The 20,222-nt window shown below is 41.1% G+C and overlaps 1 protein-coding gene across 2 annotated transcripts in view; it reads left to right on the top strand.

The window, feature by feature from the left end:
* The window catches only part of pde4d (phosphodiesterase 4D, cAMP-specific), a 255,572-nt gene that overhangs the window by 24,445 nt on the left and 210,905 nt on the right, over positions 1-20,222 (top strand). For both annotated transcript variants that reach the window (XM_050050736.1, XM_050050737.1), the window contains exon 3: positions 18,340-18,578. In XM_050050736.1, the coding sequence (XP_049906693.1) occupies positions 18,340-18,578 (239 nt within the window). The remainder of the gene's footprint in view (positions 1-18,339; positions 18,579-20,222) is intronic.

The raw sequence follows: 20,222 nt of genomic DNA, 5'->3' as shown, positions 1-20,222 counted from the left end.
CAAAGGTGCCATGTCACTGTTCTGACAGCCCAGAATTCCGAAGCCCCGTTAGTCTGAAAAATGTCCCATTGGACCAAAAGCCCATCTCTCTGACTGCCTCTTATCCCAAAAACAAACTGCAACTCCTCCGAAGTCTTGTTTCTCTGAAAATACACACTCCCTGCACTTAGTTTCAGTTCTTCAGTGGCGTTTGAGACACTGATTCCAGGTGTTTTTACCAACCCTGTGAGGCAATGAGCCATCAAACCCCAATGCTTTTCCTGCAACTTTTGTGCCCTCAGATGTGTGTGTTTTGAGTCAGAACATAGTATTTTCCTAACCATAACCAATAGGGTGTAATGATTCACAAAATGTATGGTTCAGTTTGATGCTACACAGTGGTGTCACAGTACAGTACACTTTCGATACAGCAAAAAAAGTAGAAATGTCAGAGAAAGTTCACTGATTTTTAATGCTATTTTAATTCATATATCTATTAAAAACTAACATCATAAAGTATAATATTTATTGACTTTGAACAATGATGGAGCTATACCAGAGTGACCCATCTTCTGGGCTGTCTTCTTAGGGCCGTTTCATAGTCGACGCATGCAAAGCGAGCAACGCACTTCCTTTCCTATCAACACATTGAATGCAAGCGACGCGAGCCACACTTGAAATGCAATACATCGCTTGCACAATAGGGGGTAGCAGAGTCACCGGTACATTTCGGCTAGCTAGTACTGCTATTTTATTAGAGTGCAGGGTACTAGAACTGTCATATAAATGGGGTACGAGTTCGCAAAGTTTTTCCTTCTCGCCCACCATATTTCATATGTGCTTCTTCTGTGAATAACAAAAAGTGGTTAATTTCAAGTATGTCGCTTGCATATAAGACAAAATCAGCTCCTTATTAAATTTAAAATATGCTATTGCAGTTATATTAAAAAAACAAGCAATAGTGACAATACCATTTCTTAAATATTCTCGTTTTTTAAATTTTTATTTAAAATTTTAAAATATATTATATATAATATATAATATTAAATATATTTTATTAATTTAATTCAATTTAATTTATTTTATCTTATTCTATTTTATCCTATTAATTTAATTTAATTTAATTTAATTTTTTAATGTATCAAAGCTAATGTCATAACTCGTTTTCCACTACAGAGAAGGCTCTCATATCTGTGGCTATGAATGTACTTTTGCTCTTTCTGAATCAGTTGGGAATGGCTGCCTAAATGCTGAGGGGTTAATGTTAGCATGTAGCTTGTGTTGCCCCTTGTTTCCATCTAGTTTCACCTATTGACACACTGGGGTGATGTCAGTGTAAATAAATGGACATGTGTGAAGTATTCCCGCTAATGTAACCTACTGTCGTGTAGCTGATGTGACATACTGTTGTTTTTTAAAAAATCTGCCACGCTCTAGCTATCACCCTCATAATTCACAGCGAAACCAAAGTGGCTCTAAAGGTCAGATCTGTCTTCTATTTCTGGGCTGGTAATGGCAGTACAGGCGTTACAATCATATTGCAACGAGTTAGCTTAGCGTAGCGTGGCTCCCAGTATGTCTCACTTTGGGGTGGGAGGGGCTGACAGCATGTTGCCTGTTGAGTTGTGCGTGCAGCCTTGTTGAGCTTAATGACAGGGAGAACATCATGTTTTACATAGTTTAAGATGTATATTTTATTTTCCAAATGTAATAGGATTAATTCAACAGTCATTTGGTTTGTAATGTGTACCAAACTGAAAACCTTGTACCAAACAGTTCAATACAAATATTGCTGTTGGAGGAAGGGCTTTCGGTCCAATGGGACATTTTTCAGGCCAATGGGGCTTCAGATTTTTGGGCTGTCAAGAGTGGGTCCATGTCATGGGTTCGACAGCCCAGTGGTTCGACATCCCATTAGTCCGACTGTCCGCAGTGCTGAACGGCTTGTGGCGGGCGTATGGTGCGCCGCGACCAGCTTGAGGCGGAGCAGGCTCACGGCTTATGTGTTTGTCACTTTCTTTTTCATTTTAACCCACACCATGATCTTTTCCTGACCCTAACCAAGTGGTTTTTGTGCCTAAACCTAACCAGACCTTAACCACAGGGCATCATGATGATTTCAGAACGGACTTCGGAACAATGAGTTTAATATGGTCGGAACAATGGGATGTCGAACCAATGGGCTGTCGAACCAATGGGCAGTTCCCGTCAGAGTAACGGGCCCTTCCTGAAAAGCTACTTCTGTACCTGTTACCACTTGTTGGATTCCCCTCAGGATTTGATTTAATATCTCAGCTCCCTCTTAATTCACTCTCCACTAATTTTCACCCAATGAAATTTTACAGCACCGCACGCAGCAGAGGTCATTGTTACGAGAAACCTGATAATAGCAGTCTTCTTGTCACGGATTTGACAGGCCCAGTGCAAACAATGTTAATTATTTTTGAGCCACTGATTATCTGCCTGCTTATTTATTTATGAGAAAGTGGAGCTATCTACTGCATATTTGAAACATGTAATTAGATTAGCAGGCAGCTCCGTACAATGAGGACATAACTCGGGCACTCTGGGAAATTATATGCCAAAACTCAACAGGGCAAATTTGTTTTATTTATCTGGTCTGTGTGCACAGGGTGTGTCTGCCTCTTCTGTTGTCTGCGGGGAGCCTGCAGGTAAAGGCATCATCCGTGCACATATAGGTAGGCAGGCTGGATATTTATTCTGCTACACTTTGTGTAAAGAAACATTACCACCCGCTCACCGTTCTCATTTCACAGCCTGTTGACTGCGCTTAAAGTGTGATTAATCTTGCACAAGTTGTTAGGCGCGGATGTGGAGTTGATGCATAAAGAGCGGTGTGTGAACCCTGCCCGCAAAGGTCGACATGGAGGATTCATGGAGTGATGAATGTGCCGTCCTGTTTGTGTCCTACTTTACCCAGATTCAATTCATGGATGTCACACAATAGTATCTGTCTTTCTCGCTTTCCTTTTACAAAACAATCCAGACACTAATGCTTTATCTTCACAGCAGCTTTATTGGTTGTAGATACAACACATTGCAAGTGGGCTCCACTTTATCTCTCTGTATTACAGCACAGTGACCCTGACCCTTTGCACAGATGAGGAATATACAGAAAATGTGTCATGGGATTTAAAAAACGTCAGCCTATCCTCTACTTATCAGTGTTATATAGCATTTCTGCATCTGCTACAAAAGTTTCCCCCCTTCTTGAAGGTTTGAGACACCTCCAGGGTATTTTATCTAATTTTGTCGTGCACAGACCGGCGCATCTTGGAGCCATGCCTTCCACAGACGAAGACTCTAGGTCTTGTCCCTGACAGACATTTCTCCCGCCTCAGGCTACTGAAGAGGGGCTCTTTGAAACAAATTGATTCATCTCCCTCACCTCCAATATGACTCTTCAGTGCACCATTGTTACTTCCTTATCATCTGTCCTCCTAGTTTTCCCACACTTAATCTTTTTCTCATGTCTCATTTTTGTCACCTTTCCTGCTGAGATAAATCGTAAACAAGACGATATGTGCCACTATAGTGTCCTCTGTGTTTATTCGCCTTTACAAACTACCATATCTTGCTATCATGCTGTGAAATTGGACACTTGATTGAATTTATTTATGACGTGCTATGTTGCATTCAAATAAAAATGTTTATCCAAACCGTACAGCCCAAGGCTTAATGCAAATATGAATAGAAATGTAAGACAGCGTTACTGGAAATAGGAAAAAGGGGGGAAAAAATCTCACGGCTTAATGTATGCAATGAATGTCTAAGAATAGAAATGCAATTTGCATGTAACAGTGGCAGCAGACACCTTGCTGAGGCATGGACGTGCTTGATATCGCACACAATGGAAGGTAAATAACAAAGAATGTTTGAATTCAGCATTACTGCCACATGTGGTGCAGCAGCATGCACCTACACTCTGTATTTAACACGGTAAATGTGTGATGAAACTGAGGCTCTCTGATGATTGATGGAGAATCAAGACCTTTAGAGAACCACTTAATTATGAAAAACACTTTATTTTCCTCATACTGTTTTTGCTGGAGCACCTGTATTCACTCTTTGTCTGAGGTGCTCTGTTTTAACACCTTTAATCTTTAAGCTCCCCTCCCGAAAAAACCCAGCCTGCTCTGATTGGTCAGCATTTCCGAGTGCTCTGTACCTCGTCCTCTCTGCGCCTTCATTGTCAGTGAGGAAGGACTGTAGCAGTGTACTTGCAAACACAACTGGACATGTTACAGCAGGAATATGATCCAAAATCAGGGGGAAATTAGCAACATTGGTTACCAAGATTACATGTTTCCCTGATGTCAGCATGTAGCTACATGTAGCAGTGTAGGCCATGTAATGTTGATGATGCAGATGATCGTATGAATAAATACGTCACAATCTGAAGTCATATTGTAGCCAGCGTAGACAAAGACATTGGAAACAGAGTATTCAGAAGGTCTGAGGCCTGAGGGTTTTGCTCAGAGGGATTACTGTTACATATGTTTATCTCACTTTTGAAACTGTGGCCACTTTAACATCCAACATTGAAACCTTACTAGTACAGTGCCCGTTCAAAGCATGCCTGTTTGGAACAGGTCGATTGTTTGGCCTCTTGTATGGCTGCATGCAGCTTTCTCGAGAATCACTCACTCAAACAAACCATACACTCAACACTGTGCTTCCGCGGATCCTGAGCAATATAAACCTGGGCCCGGCTACAGGATTTATTAGGTTTAGATATGAAAAATATTGAATTATGTATCTATTCTAATCCATTTTTACCATGAAATAATGTACAAAAGGCCTCCAGAGCACTTAAGAATATGCATCTCTCTACACTCTCTACTACCCTTACTGTGTATTCCTATTTCTACCTTAGCAGAAAACATTGTTTCACTACATTTACCTGATAGAGACATGATACTGGTCATGTTGCAGACTCAGATTTTACTTACGAAAGACACATTGCACTGATAATGCCCGTCTTTCACTCTGCACTTTAAGTTAAAATTTAAATGTAGTAGACTACTTTTACTGTGGTCGTTTGGAGTACTTCCTCTACCACTGCACATAGCCTGCCAACATACCCAGTTAGAGGATGGGTGGAAAGTAAAGCAACACAATATTTGCCCGGAACCCCTAAATCACTAAAGCCGTCCCTAAAAAAAAAAACACTGCCTGAAAGTCATGGATACTTGCGGTCAGAATCAAAGATGACATATGTAATCATTTCCAAATAGCCTTATTAGTCACTTGCTGTATCCTCCGTGGTTATAAAGTAGAGCAGGGATTTTATTAGCAGAGACATTTTGCAGGTGGTAACATTTTGTTTTGAATAAGTATGACAAACTTACACACTTAGCATGTTGCAACGGCAGAGTTTCGATCTTGTAAGCTCTCCTTTTGTGATTGTTAACTCCAGGAAAGTGAAGGAGAGTTCAGTTGTAATGTTAGTTTTTCAGCATCCGAGCTGCAGTCAGAGATTCCTTGCTTTAAAGTTAGGGTGCTTTCACACCTGCCCTGTTTGGTTCGAACTCAAGTTTGTTTGCCCCCTAAGTGTGGTTCATTTGGGCAGGTGTGAACACAGCAATCACACTCGGGTGCACACCAGAACAACTGGACCGAGGCCACCTCTTCAAGAAGGTCTTGGTCCTGGTGTGGTTCGTTTGTGGTGAGAATGTGTTCCGACTTCGATCTGAACCAACTGCAGTCACATGACACATTGTTTGGGTTAAACATGAGCATGTTACAGTCTTGGAGGATTATTAATGTGCGCCTCCTCCTGCACTGCCTTAATATGCACATTCAGCACATCCAATGCATCAACACACTGTTTTCTAGTTGGAGCCGCGCCTCGTTGTCAAACTGTATGGTTTGACTAAAATGAACAATGACAGCAATATAGTCCACGATGAGCAGCGCTAAAATCAACCTGCGTAGTTGTCCCTCCATTGTGACATTAGAAAGTGTCACATTTATCTTGCAAGTGTACTCTTCTTCAACGTTTTGTTTACTTCCTGGATTTTTCCCTCATGGAAATTCTGACCAATCAAGAGCAGCTTTCTTGCACAAGTCATTTGATCTTGTCCGCTTGTAAATGCTGCCGTGAGAACATGAACCAACTCTAGGCAATTATGCAACCATGTAACAAAATTAGTCCCTGATTCAGACCAAAGCAAGACGACTCTAGGTCTGAAAGCATCTTTAGGCCCCCTTTAACCTACATATGAATATAAACTTAAGTCACTGCTTCACCATGTCAATTCCAAGTCCAAAAGGGATCCCCCATGTTTTTTTTATACAGTATATTGTATGATGTGTCTCCAATGCAAAACACTGTTCCCATGTACGGATACCATGGCACCCTTATATTAACCTGTGTCTGTGGAATTCTTCATAATGTGGGTCTAGGACAAAAAGAAGAGTGAAACAGTAGAATATTCCCAACCCACCACATCTTCTTTATTCATCTCCTGACCCGGATAAAGCCGTGAGCACTGTGTACTGTAGGAGATGAACTGAGTTAATTTTTATTACCCCACAGGATACTGTGTTTTACAGCTAAGTGAGCCATCAGACGAAGCAGTAAAAACCCACACCCTGGTTGTAAATACCAGTAAGGCGCACCAGGTCGCGACAGGTAATGCTGTGTTGTTGAGGCAACCCTTTTACTAAGACAGCATATGCCAAGCAAATGTGCTGCTAGAGACACTCAGATTGTGGAGTAACATGAGCCATGGATATCAAATTTACTTAAATAAATCAGGTTGCATAGTGTACGCGCTCTCTTTGGAGACAAAGCTGTGCAGGCAGAGGGCAGATTGTAGATAAAACCTCCTTTTCTCTCCTTTGTTTCAAATGTAGTATAGGCTTCCAGAAAGCCGAGTTTCCTATGTACCGGCAGATAAATGGAAGGACTAAATTGTTTTTTTTTTCCAACCAGGTGATTTACTGCATCTCCTCCAATAGCAATCTTTCTTTCTCATCTCCTGTCTCTTTCTCTTTCTTCCTTTTTTTCTGTCAGTGTTAACTTCTATTCCAGTCACTTCTTACATTGCTCCCAGGCTTTACCCAGAATCCATTTAAGATTCACTCTCTGATAAAAATCAATTGCTAAATTTGGAGTACAGAGATGAATGATGGCACTGACGGTGAAGGGTTGCACATACTGAATACAGCGCAGGTTGCCCCCTGGCTTGAAGCAATGATGGTGCATTCCAGTGTTTTAATCGAACCCTTGAAGCGTTTCATGAATACAGCTGGTTAGTTAAGTAGCTTTTGGCAAAACCTCTGCTGAGTTCCTATGACCTGATCCAAGATCGATACCGCAGTTAGCAGAGCATGTTATCAACATGGATCTAGCCTTAGAATATAAAACTGATGTAACATACATTAACATATCATCACAAACTGAGACTGTGATATTTTTTTCTGAGAGAGGAAGTGAGGGAATGCTTCTTAGCTCACCATAAGCGATGCTCCGACACTCAGCGGATGGTGAGATAAAGACAGCAAGATAAAGAAAGATGCATCAAGGAAGAGAGCTCTTCCAGACGTCAACACGCACTGCATACTGATGACTCCACATCATTATCTTTCTATGAAATTATTTCTATATGAGCACAATTATCATGAAACAAAACGAGCTGGCAGGGCTGAGGTCTTGTCCAGATGCTGTTTTCACTGTGAACTTATAAAAGATTGAAAGGCCAAGCAGCACCAAACCGTCTTAATCTCTCAAAAGGTCAACAGAGAAAAAAGGTGCTCATTAAATATTCCATTTATAAAAAAGGGATGGCCTCCTGTTGGCTGATAAAATGGTCTAATTGATACAAATTAATTCATAAGTCACGCACAAGGGAGGGAGTAACTTTAAAATCTCTAATAGAAGAAACAGAATCCTTATGTAACACAGTGTGAGCCCGAGTGATGTAACTTGCAAATGGAGATGGATTGTTGGCAGAAATGCCTGATGTTTGATGTGCAGCAGGACCATTTAAAAGGTGGTCCATTGAAAAAGGAGTCCAGATCGTTTCATTTAATCACAAACTCAGCAGAGAAGACTAGAAGCGGACTGAATTAGCATTATGGGAATGTAATAAAATGAGACACGATGTGGTTGCCTCTGAGTCCTCAATAAATGAGAACTGCATGTGGGAAAAATACCTGAATGGAGCCAGCATTGAACAGCCTGCATATCTAAGAAGCCTCACATCAGGAGTCTTCATTAAGTGCTACAACTCTCAGCAGAAAAGGTGGTGTATTATTTTTCTTTGTCGAATAAATTCCAATTTACATACATTTTTAACCATTTCCATAATAAAAGCACAAATCAAAGCAGAGTGTGCGTTGTGTTTTTCTCAAGTTTTGTGTGTTGGCTGGCCCTCGAACCTGCAAAATACCGATTTTATAATGGGCGCAGAGATGTCATGGTAATACATATTGATGTGCCGTCGTGATCAAAGTATCCTCAGGCTGTTTAAATAAGCTTTCCACTTCTCTGTCCTTACTCTTTTCTATCAGATTTCCTCTCAGGGCTGTGCAAACACATGTAAAGTGTGGGCTCAACTCAGAGCAGGACCCATTTCGCATTGATCTATTTACTCTCTCTGCTACCAAAACCACATTAAATGCTCACTGAAACAATGTCTTTCTCAAGTGAATTAAATACTTGTTAACCTTGACACAAAAGGAGGGTATAACTGTGTCTTGAGGTTGATTTGTAGACTTGAAGTGTCGCTCCATCTATGGCAAATACTAATGTAAATCTCTGAAGAATTTATGGGACATTTGTTGAAAGAAACCTGCTGTGACGTCATTCACTCACTACATTACTACTTTGAATATACAATTGGGTAGCTCATCTGTTTGCTAAACATTCCTTAGCTGTCCAATCTTAACCATACCAAGGCACAGCTGGCCTGGTGTAGATTTCTCTGGGAGAAAGACATTTAACATTCACTGTCAGGGTTTCCCACCTATTAATTTATTTGTGGCAGACTGCCAGAATAACAGCATTTTCCACCACATATAGATTTTCTATTTATGGACACATGCCTCTGTCTCTCTCTGTCTCCTGCGGCAGAGTGTACTCTGGGCATAGACGTAGAGGTAGAGCACCAAGCTCAGTGAAAGTGAAACTTAATTGTTTGTTAATTCATATATCAATAAAATGGTTTATTTCCTATATCAACAGTGCTCTAATTTTAGTCTTGTTAATCGTTTTTCCAACCTACTGTAGATGAAACTGGCTGCATTCCCATAGAAATGTGCACCCTGTGCCCCACAGCTTCGTCTAACCTGTAACAGCAGCAACAGAAAGTTTGCTTTCACTGTAAACTGTAAAAGCTGCTCCTCTAATCCATTGTTCTGATCCGATCTTATCAGCTCTGATCAGTCGGACCACAAACTGATCGAAAGGAAGTCTTGATGATGGAACAGTTTGTTCCTCAGTTCTCCACCCTGCGACTGTACCTCGACAAACCGCTACTGAGAACACCCCCCCCCCAAAAAAAACCATACAGTTTCTGTGCTGCTTTTATTGATCCGCAAAAATCTCCGTCAGCTACCACCACACAATTTTGGTCATAGGGTGCAGTGGTTGTTGACGTTCTGGTTTTTGATAAACACACATGGTTGGGTTTGGGCAACAAAAACATATGGTTAGGTTTAGGAAAAAAGAACAGGTTTTGGCTTTAGAATCTTACGGGACGTGAACGCCGCTCTCTTGGGTGAAAGTCGATGTTTTTTGGACTCATCCACCACAACTCCCGCCCAGACCACTCAGACTTTTGTTGCCTTAACTTTTGTCCTTGTCCCACACGTTTCCCCCTGACACCGCTGGCCGCCGTTAAACTATTATGGCAACTGGCTGCGTATCATGCCAGTGTTAAAGGACGCCTTTTTCGTTGGTTTCCGACACCGCAAGCCCCTGCCCAAGCGCCAGATTTTAACGACTTTGGAGTGAGACGGGGCTCTAACATCAGTGGCTCCTTCCTGCTCTTTGTTAAATTTGCGAAAGTTTACAATCAAAGCAACTCCAGCCAGAGTTAGACCTCATGCTCAAAGCGTTTTCTGAATGTGAAACACATACTGTAATACTGAAAATACAAACGATAAAGCATAAATCTAACTTCTGTGTTGCTGTCTTAATCCAACTACAGAGCGGATTTTAAATAGCTTGTTAGTAGCTACAGCTGATAAAGACTCCCACTCGTTTCAGCCAGCAAAGCTAACCATCGCCGCTGACTATAAATGAGGAGTTGTCTGAAATCCCGTTGTTTTAAAAATGACTTTAAATAATGCATAGCAAATCTGCCACCACCATTCTCGGAAACTGCAGATGTGCCATGCAAAAACAGGAGGGCAACAAACTGTCAATTATGGTAAGTTATTGAGATAGCTACTGTAAAAAATAATGTCTTTTAATTTTTTTTTTTTTTAATTTTATATACTTTATTAATCCCCGAGGGGAAATTCAATTTTTCACTCTTGTCAATTACACACAGGTCCGAACACACACATCATTTATCATTAACCTTCACATTTTCCCACAAAATATAAGACATTTAGAAAATGTTAGTTGGCCTGTCTCCTTATTTCACAAAATATGACCCGCACCTCACCCTGACCAAACATTTGGCCCAGACCACCATTGTCACATGACGTCCACAGAGAGCACAGAAGAGTCACAACAGACCAATTAACCTTTTACTGATCCCACTTACCATAAAGGGCCACTTCAGGCATTAGGAGAGACAGCAAAAGTAAGTGAAAATGAAGGACTGTGTGTATAATCTACTGTGGGAAAACACACACACACACAGTTGGATGTCCTAACCTTTGTACGCTCTGCAGTCTCTTGTGTCATACCTCCCACCCATGCTTTTGACGTGACTAAAATAATTTTCACATGCCTTTAGTTCTTCTTAAGTTTACTTTTCCTTAGGGGAATCTCTGTTTACATATTATTTAATACATTTTACTTTCCATTTTGAAATCTTTACTTTGGAGCATTTATGTAAAGGAAAGTTCACGAAGAGGACGACTCATTTTGTTACTTTGAGTGTTGAGTTTTTCTTTCTTGGACTGACAAATGTATGGGCATAAAATCAAGTAAAACACAAAAGGCAAGCAGTTATGATTTTTTGTGCATAAAGCTTTCATAGAGTTATTTAATTGAGCTTAAGTGTAGTGCATTAAATAAAATACAAGTGCAAATATAATAGGAGTACGCTGAATCACCATAAGAGTAACAAAAAGAGCAAAGGACCATCACATAAATTGTTTAGAAGTCTGTGAATATACTGTCAGGAGGTCACGGCTAATACTGACATAACTTACTTGGCTCATTAGAGCCATCATTCGTCTGCTTTACCTTCAGCCTGATGAAAAGTGAGGGTTAATCGTGTTGGCTCCCTCGTTCTCCTCTGTAAGCCAGCGTCTGCAGCAATGAGTCTAATACAGGTAATTATGTAGAAATGAAAGGCTCAATGGCTTCCTGGATGAAGATTGGCATCTTGATGGATGCAGGGGGTTGTGGTGGTGGTGGCAGTGGCGAGGGGAGGGGGTGGAGGTGTTTTGGCTGCTCGATGGAGGGTGAGGCTGAACAGTCACGACGAAGAGGGAGAGGGGGAACAAACCCACACACACCCACACCCACACAAATCAGTCCTTTGAGAGGTTCTTCTGGTCTAATAGAGACATATAATGCTGTAAGGGGCAGTGTATGCTGCTAACTGCCAGGATAATTCATTTGTTTGCACTTGGTGGGCAAATAGGTGTTTTTATTTGTCCAGCAGGCTGCCCCGGGCCATGAACGCACTATTGATCACCTCTGCTTGGCACAGCAAATCAATCCACTGTATGCAACACACAAAACAGGCCAAAATAAGAAAAAACAGGTAATTAATTTCAGCCGGCTGGTGTTACAAGATTATTAAAAGTAAGCTAAATTATTGAGTAGGCAAAAACGGGCAAGTGCCCCAGGGCCTCAGACCCCAAGGGCCGCCTAAAAAGCTCCAGGTCCACTGCACGTCGGATGGTTTTATGTAATTTGATTAACTGAAAATTTGGTGAGGCATTTTTTATCATCAAAATCACAAAAACAGCCAATGAGACTTATGCATTAGCTAATTACCTGCACCAAGGAGGTTATGTTTTTGGTTCAGTTTGTCTGATTGTTAGCAGGATTATGGAAAAACTGCAGGTCCAGTTTTAATTAAACTTAGTCAAAGGGCGTAGCATAGGCCAAGAAAGAACCCAGTCAATTTTGGAGCAGATTGGAATAATGGGGATACACAAATTATTTTTCACTTTTGTTTAAATTTCCCTCCAATTGAAAAACATTTTCTTTCTTATAATATCTCCCTTAAAATGTCCAACCATGACTTTTCAGAATTTTATCTGTGTAAAGTTTGTTGCTAGAGAGTTGTCTTCATATTCCTATATTCCTATAGGCTATACTGTATTTGTGTACCATAGAGGATCAGCAACGCAACAAAAGTAGGCTACTGGTCGAGATACAAGTGTCATAGAGAGGAGAGAGTGAAACACCATAACCTCCTGTTGTTAACTCTGGGGTTCCGGTTGTGTGGGGAGCTCTCTGCGGTGCTGAACTGAGCTGATTGCTGTGTCATCTGTGTTTGAGTATGAATGGTTATCACTCCTGATGAACAGGTGTCACCTTGAATGGTAGCCTCTGCCATCAGTGTATGAATGAATGGGTGAATACTGGCTTGTGTTGTAAAGCGCTTTGAGTGTTTGTTTATACTAGAAAAGTGCTACATAAAGGCAGTTAATTGACCATTAACATGCACTACAACAGGAAAGTGACTTAATTCTCTGCTTGGGATGCCATTACTCCACTTTGTCTGCTGTACATCTTGCAAATAGTTGTGTGCTGCTATATTAATGTTCTCAATGTCATTAATTGACATTGAGGTAGGGCATTAGGCATTGGTAGAGGTCTGCACTCTTCAAGTGCCCTTCTAGTTTGTGATGTCTTGTAGCAAAACCTTGTGCCTAATTTAAGTTTTAATAACGATCTAACAGCTTATGGGTGTGGACGAAATGGAGCAGAACCACTGGAAATTGTGTAGGCAGGGTGGCAGAGTTTAAGCAAGACACCAAAAAATGGCCCAACAAAACAAATCGGTATTGTAAAGAATCGTCTGTCCACATATTGCGATTTGTATAATGGCATCATAAATCACAGCCGTCTACAACGCTGCCTCTGTTAAAAGGTACATTCTTACGACCTCTTCCATTGTCCAATATTCCAGTATTTGTTGTCAGAAACTTTTGAATCTGCCCTGTAGTGCCATCCAGTGCAGTGGTTCCCAACTGGTCCAGCCCTGTGGTCTAGATTTCTCCTTAGTCATTAGCTCAAGGTCCACACAGTTTAATATTTTTAGCGTCATACTTGCGTTTGGCCACGTTGTTGAGCTAGTTTGTCTCTCAGGTAGCTGTCTGTTAGTCAGTCACTCTACAGGAGAGACACCACGCAAACATAACACAAAAATATAGTGTGTTTTTTACAAACGTGACACATTTGCGAGTCACTTGCGATCCATTCAGAATGGACCCAAGACCCACTTTTGGACTGCAACCCACCAGTTGGGAACCACTGATCAAGTGGATGTATCTATGCCAGTGTAGAGCATGGAAGTATGCTGGCAATGGCGGTTATAACGTTTGAAATGAATAGATGTTTTCATACTTAAAATGATTATAAATGAGTCCTTAGGGTCACTGTTTGCACTGGGCTTAATGTAAACTTGGGGGCAACAGAGTACACACACATTGGATGCACTGCTGTAGATGGGATTTTAATGAAGAGCCCTACAGCAGTTTTCTTTCCCAAGGCCCCTGACAGGCTAACACAACACAACACTGACTCAGAGTCAGTGTTGTGTGTGTAAACGAGAGGGTCCAGCTGTACTCATTTAAAGGGTATACATTAGCCTATAATGTAGGGTGTCACCTGTAAAAGAGCTATGTGGAATGAAATGTGAACAGTTGACCCTTACTTAACGGGGAAGCCTTGTTATTCATGCAGAACAAATGAAAACTCCTTGTGGTTTGCAGCAAGATTAATAGCACAGAATCAGCCTCAATTTATCATGCTGTCTCACCAGCTCACTCCATATGTGTATGTGTTTGTGTATACAAGTGGGTCCCGAATCAAAGATAGCCCGAGAACCACTCAATACGCAAATAACCGATTGCCTCTGTGCTGTCCCCAAGGACAATGAAGCAAAGAAACAACACCAAATTGAGTTTCTTCCATCCACTTCTGTCAAGCAGAGTCTTGGGGGTGAATTGTGTGTTCAGAGGAAAAATGCCTCTCGTGCTGGAGGCCAATACAAAGAGCGCAAAATGGCAATTTGCATATTAAAACCAGTAATTTGCATTAAGTAATGTGTTTGTTTTTTGTCAAAATGAGATTGATATCTGCTAATGGATCTCCAGGTGCATAAACTGAGTGAAATGTTTGACTATAATGTTTGAGACCTTGCCTTGAAACAGACTTGTTTTTTAAGGAGAGGTCTGCTGCTGCTGCTGCTGCCATCACTGCGGCAGAATCAACTTTTCTGATAACCACTTAATGGTACATTGACCACCTGATGTGTTTTCTCCAGGTTACTTGCTACTGTACAATGACTTTCTCTCCTCTCACACTGATCTCACCTCAGACGTACACAGTCTCGGCTCTCAGGTGGTTCTTGCCTCCTGCTGGAATTCTTATCATTTGATTTTTTTTCTTCCTCCTCTCTTGACCCGGTGTGATGTGTCATTTTCACTTTGAGCTTCCTCCTTTTTCTCAAGTGAGATTCTTTACAGGACTTTCTGTTCGAAACTTTGTTAAAGGGACAAATCACCTCAAAATCAAAAATACGTATCCTTCCTCTTACTGCCAAGTCTCTTGAATATAATGGAACTTGATAGCACTTGGCTTGTGGTGCTCAAAGTGCCAAAAATGAATAAATTAGATTTATCAGAATTATGTGACAAAATACATTTGAAAAGCTCAACAGCGATGTCTCTTTCCGGAAATCATGACCCAGTTACTCAAGATAATCCACATACCTTGTTGTTAGCAGGTTCACGTAGGAACTATTTCTCTCTACTGAACTACACTCGCCAACCGTATAACCAACCCGGCCTCACTCCAAAGTCGTTGAAATCCAGTGCTTGGGCAGTGATGTGCAGCGTCAGACACTGACGAAAAAAGCCAGCCTTTAATGTTGGCATGATATGCAGCCAGTCACCGTTATAGTTTAATGGTGCTCTGCAGTGTCAATGACGTACACAGCAGGAGAACGAAAATTAAGGTGGCAAAATCCGAGTAGAGTGAGTGGGAGGGGTTGGTGCATGGGTCCAACAAACACCAACCTTCACCTGGGAGAGCGGTGTTCACGTCCCGATTCTAGATTTTAAAGATTCTAAAGCCGAACCCTGTTCTTTTTTCTTCCTCTTTGTAGCATCCATATTGTTTCCAGATTATGACTTGATGTCATGATCCTGCTTTTTTTTTTTTATCTTGTGGACGTTGTTTTGGGGTTTTCTGTTTGTGTTCTTCAATCTTTTATGCTATTCATTCATGTTTAACTTGTTTCCTGTTCATTTTGTAGATTATCTCCTCATGTGTCATGTCTGGTTTTACTTCCTGTCTTTGTGTGTCTTCCTGCCTATTTTCTATCACACCTGTCTTCATCAGTCTCTTTAGTACTGTTAGTCTTGTTTGCTCCACACCCTTGTTGCAGGCCAGTCCCCCTTTCACTCCTTTTGCCTGTTTCCACCTACTGCAGCTGTGTCTCATTCTTGTGATTAGTTTTCAAGGTTATATACCTTTGTGTTTCCCTTTGTACCTTGTCAATCTGTGTTCATCCCCATAATCATGGTGTTGTTTCCTACCTGGTCTCCCGTGTTCTGTTTTGGATTTTCTCACTGTGCTCATAATGTTATCCTGGTTGGTTTTCAGTTTAGTTTGGTTCCTCTTTCTTTTAGGACTTTAAGTCACCTGCCTGTTTTTGGACGTTTTTATCAGCTTCATTAAAGCTTAATTTGGCTGCCTACTTCTCTGCATTTGGGTTCTTTCCTGAACCGATACTTGACACTTAAAGCTCAAACACAACGAAGTCGAAAGAACGACTTCCCAACTCAGGATATGGGACCATCTGAGTTGCACATCAATGCAGCATATGTTATAGAAAATGTATTTAAAAAGGCTGTGGTATGGGGCTTCGGTAGCGTAGTGGATAGTGCCGGCGCCCCATGTACAGAGGCATTGCCTCGCTGCAGCGGCCGTGGGCTCAAATCCGGCTCGCGGCCCTTGGCTGCATGTCAGTCCCCACTCTCTCTCTGGCTCCCCATTTCACCCTCTGTCCTGTCATTAAAGGCAAAAAAGCCAACAAAAAATAATCTTTAAAAAAAAAAAAAAAAAAAAGGCTGTGGTGTGATTAAGAAAGAAAGGTCTTTCACGCCCATGGTCCGCCTACAGTACACAGGTGTTTTCACTGATTTGCTTGATTAGGCCTGTTTGAGCAGGCTGTAGAGGCAGAGCTTGATTGATGTCTGTCCGACCCTCTGATAAGTTACTTATTTACACATTCAGCAGACACAGAGTAACATTAGCATCCTTTTAGGGTCCTATTTCCGATCACTTGGCAAATGTAAGTCTCTTTTTGCTATGTTTTGGTACCAAGTCCTCACAAATATAACTGATCTTTAACTGCTGACTAAATGCTCTGCTATGTTCACCGGCTAGTTGCTAATTTTGTCTGTTTGCCCTTTGGTGCTGGGAAGGGAGAGTATTTTTATCAGAGCTTTTGTCAAGATAATTTGAGTGGTGAGATTGAAAACATCAAAGTTGTTGGACGTAAATCCGAAACAATGGGCTATAAGTTGCGTAAAGACTTGGTAGAAGTGAGAGCAGCTACAGAGTTGGTGTTAATACCTGCAACCACTTTCACATATGACACATTGTTAATATGAAAATACAACTTAGACTAATTTAAACACTACACTACAATAAGCAAATATAGCAAAGTAGCATGTTGCCCATCTGAAAAAAATCAACAACATCCACAAAGATAAATCTTCCCTATTTATTATTCTGCACTGCCTGGCTTTTCCCCTTGTAGACGATACTATACTCTCAGTTGACATTTCATTAAGCTAGGTGTATCTAATAAACTGGCAACTGAGAGTNATTAGCTGGAGAGTTTTTAAGGACTTACTAGAGCTACCTGATAATAGCGAGTTACAGTAATCCAGCCTAGAGGTAACAAAAGTGTGGACCAAGAGTGTTTTCTAAACAAAAAAGTATTGCACTAAAGATCACAAAAAGATCCTCTTCTGCACTCCAACTCACATCACCATCTGCCTGCTTGACTCCCATGGGTTCGAGAGCCTTCAGCCGTTCTGCCACACGCTTCTGGGACTCGCTCCGCCACGACATTCTCAATATTGACTTCCTTTCCACTTTCAAATCCCGTCTGAAAACACACCTTTTCAAGCTGGCGTGTTCGGTCTGATTTAATGGTGACACACAATGGTGACGTGCACAGATGATGACTTTATGATGCTGATTTTATACGTGTCATTTATAACTACAGTTTTTGTCTATAGTCATTTTATTAACTTTTATTATACACTTCGGAATTGTATGTTTTTATGGTCTATGGATACATTGCTGCTTGTTTTTTTTTACTGTGTCTTGTAAGGTGTCCTTCAGTGCTTTTAAAGGTGCCTATAAATAAGATGCATTATTATTATCATTATTATTAAAAAGTTATTTGATTGACAAATGGCCAAGTGAAATCGTTCACCTGACGGCGCTAGATTACGGGTCAGAGGGGTCACTAAAATCATTAGTAATCGAGTGCTGTTCAATACAATGCATCACAAGATGTCCTTTAAATTTTAATAGGCTTTTCATAACTAGAGGAACCTTTGACTTTGAGCAGATTGAAGCAAAATTGCGCTGAAACAGATAGTAGGAACTTATGACATATGTTGATTTTCATGGCCTTTTATAGCTACATCAAATAAAGTATTTAATAACAGTTACCCTCCATCACTTTCACCAACCAAACATTACACACCTTGAGCTCAGTTAATAATTGGATTCTGCATGGGCCAAAACCATCTACTGGCTATTTTACTGTTTGTGATTGAAGTCCTTTTCTCGCCATTGTTGTTTTTTATTTTGCATCTTCTGCTGAATCACTGTTAGGATAATTTCTGTCTTCAGTGAAGCATCTCTGTATGCTGTCTCACTCTGATCTGGTGTATCTGTTCCTGGAATTCACCTACACTTTATGTCTCATCATCCAGGTGTCCGATGATTCATCCGACTCCCCAGAGCCGGGGCCAGTCACCTGCATGGAGCCCTTCATGGTGCGGAGGCTGTCTTGTCGGACCGTTCAGCTGCCCCCTTTGGCCTTCAGACAGGCGGAGCAGTACTACTGTGACCGCAAGCCAGAGCCAGACACCGTCACTGTTCCGCCACGGCCCACAACACTGCCACTACGCGCCCCGCCACTCATCGCCATCACCTCCGCTGACACCAGCAGGTAGGACGGTGTGGACGAGTACGTGTGTCCTTTCACTACAAAATGTCTTTCAGTGGAATGGGTAATTAGAGTAGAGGGTGAGTAGAGTGGAGTGGTTCAGTCAATACTGCAGCTGTCTGAAGTGACTGAGGAGACATCACTCGCTAAGTGCCTGACACTGTGCTTACAGGTTGAGATGTGTTTTTAAACATTTACGGGTGGTTGTGTGATGTTTAATTCACCAGCTAGGAATTGTCTGTTAACATGCTTGCAGTCATTTTACAAAACATACCATGCATTTTAAGATTTTATGCTTTTGTCTCCATTCATGTCAGTACGGTTTAAAAATCTACTAGGAGGCAGTTAAAACTAGGTCTGCCCACTTCATTGAAATATTAATGAGACTACAATATGGCCAGGTGAAATATCCAAAAGGTAAAATGTATCACAACATGCCTTTATAAATGAAGCATGGTAGTGCTACAGAGATGCCCAGGCTATAAATTACATTTAAGATGTAAGGGAACATGCTTTTTTGGTACAGACCCCAGCAAAAATCACATTATCATCCTTTTTATCAGCGAAAACTAGATGCAAAAATTACCATTCCCACTTATGTCTCCACTCTAATCACACTTGATCTGTCAAAATGATCACAGTTAGATTGTTTTGGATATCATGCAGCCCTGCTATAGAGACCCGCATTTGAAGTTAGCGAAGTAACTTGAGGGTTAACTCTGGGTTTTCAGAACTGTGACGCTGGTTCTTTGTTTTAACTGGGATAAATCACTGTGGTAACTTACTGAACAGCTAATCTGCTCCGAAGCGGGTTAACTTCAGAGTATTGAATAACAGCCTGTCAACACCCTGACCTCTGACCAAACAGATCACTGGAGAAAAAGTATCCATGGACAAAGTCCAGAGTCTCGGGGAAGAAAGACATGGCCCATATGCTGTTATAGGACAGTAGAATCATTTCATTGTTCCAGGGCTCTATTTCCACTGGTTTTGAAACAGAACTTCTAACAATCTGAGAGATCATTTACAACACTAAACACATGATTTTAGCAGGATTTGATATTATAGGCTACAAAGTTTACTTTAGTCTGCTGCTACTTTTACACTCTCACACGCTCAAAATAACACGAGACACCTGTGTGATGAGAGCTAGGATGAAACAGATAATATTTTATTAGGAAAATAATCCACACACTGTTAATTGACCTATGGCTAAGCCACGCCCCCCTCTACTCACTCGGACAAAATTTCAACATTCAATGACCGACACTATGGCAGGTGTCACAGTACACGGCATTTCACAGGAGGCAATTTTTGGAGACATAACGATCAGATGTCATTGAGAAGTAACCAAAAGGGCCTAAACTACGCATTGGAGGGACATATTAATCATTTTATTGTTGAGAAGGTCAATGAAAAGCTTAAATTACAAGCCAAAATTTACAGGTCACAGTGTAAGCATGATAAACCACATCTCGTTGCCGTCACCATCAAAGAGGATAGAGGAGATAGAGGATCAGCATTGTTCATGCACTGCACTGGCTCAGAATATGAGAAAAGGATAACGGCCTTTTTACCATCTTTACCAAGAGTGTCTCTCTGTTAGTTTGGTGCTACAGTATGTACACTGAATCATTCAGCATAACG

This window comes from Epinephelus moara, chromosome 8 (assembly GCF_006386435.1).
Source record: "Epinephelus moara isolate mb chromosome 8, YSFRI_EMoa_1.0, whole genome shotgun sequence".
NCBI classification, from domain to species: domain Eukaryota; kingdom Metazoa; phylum Chordata; class Actinopteri; order Perciformes; family Serranidae; genus Epinephelus; species Epinephelus moara.
The sequence above is the reverse complement of the archived record's forward strand: the minus strand, read 5'-3'. Positions and strand labels throughout refer to the sequence as shown.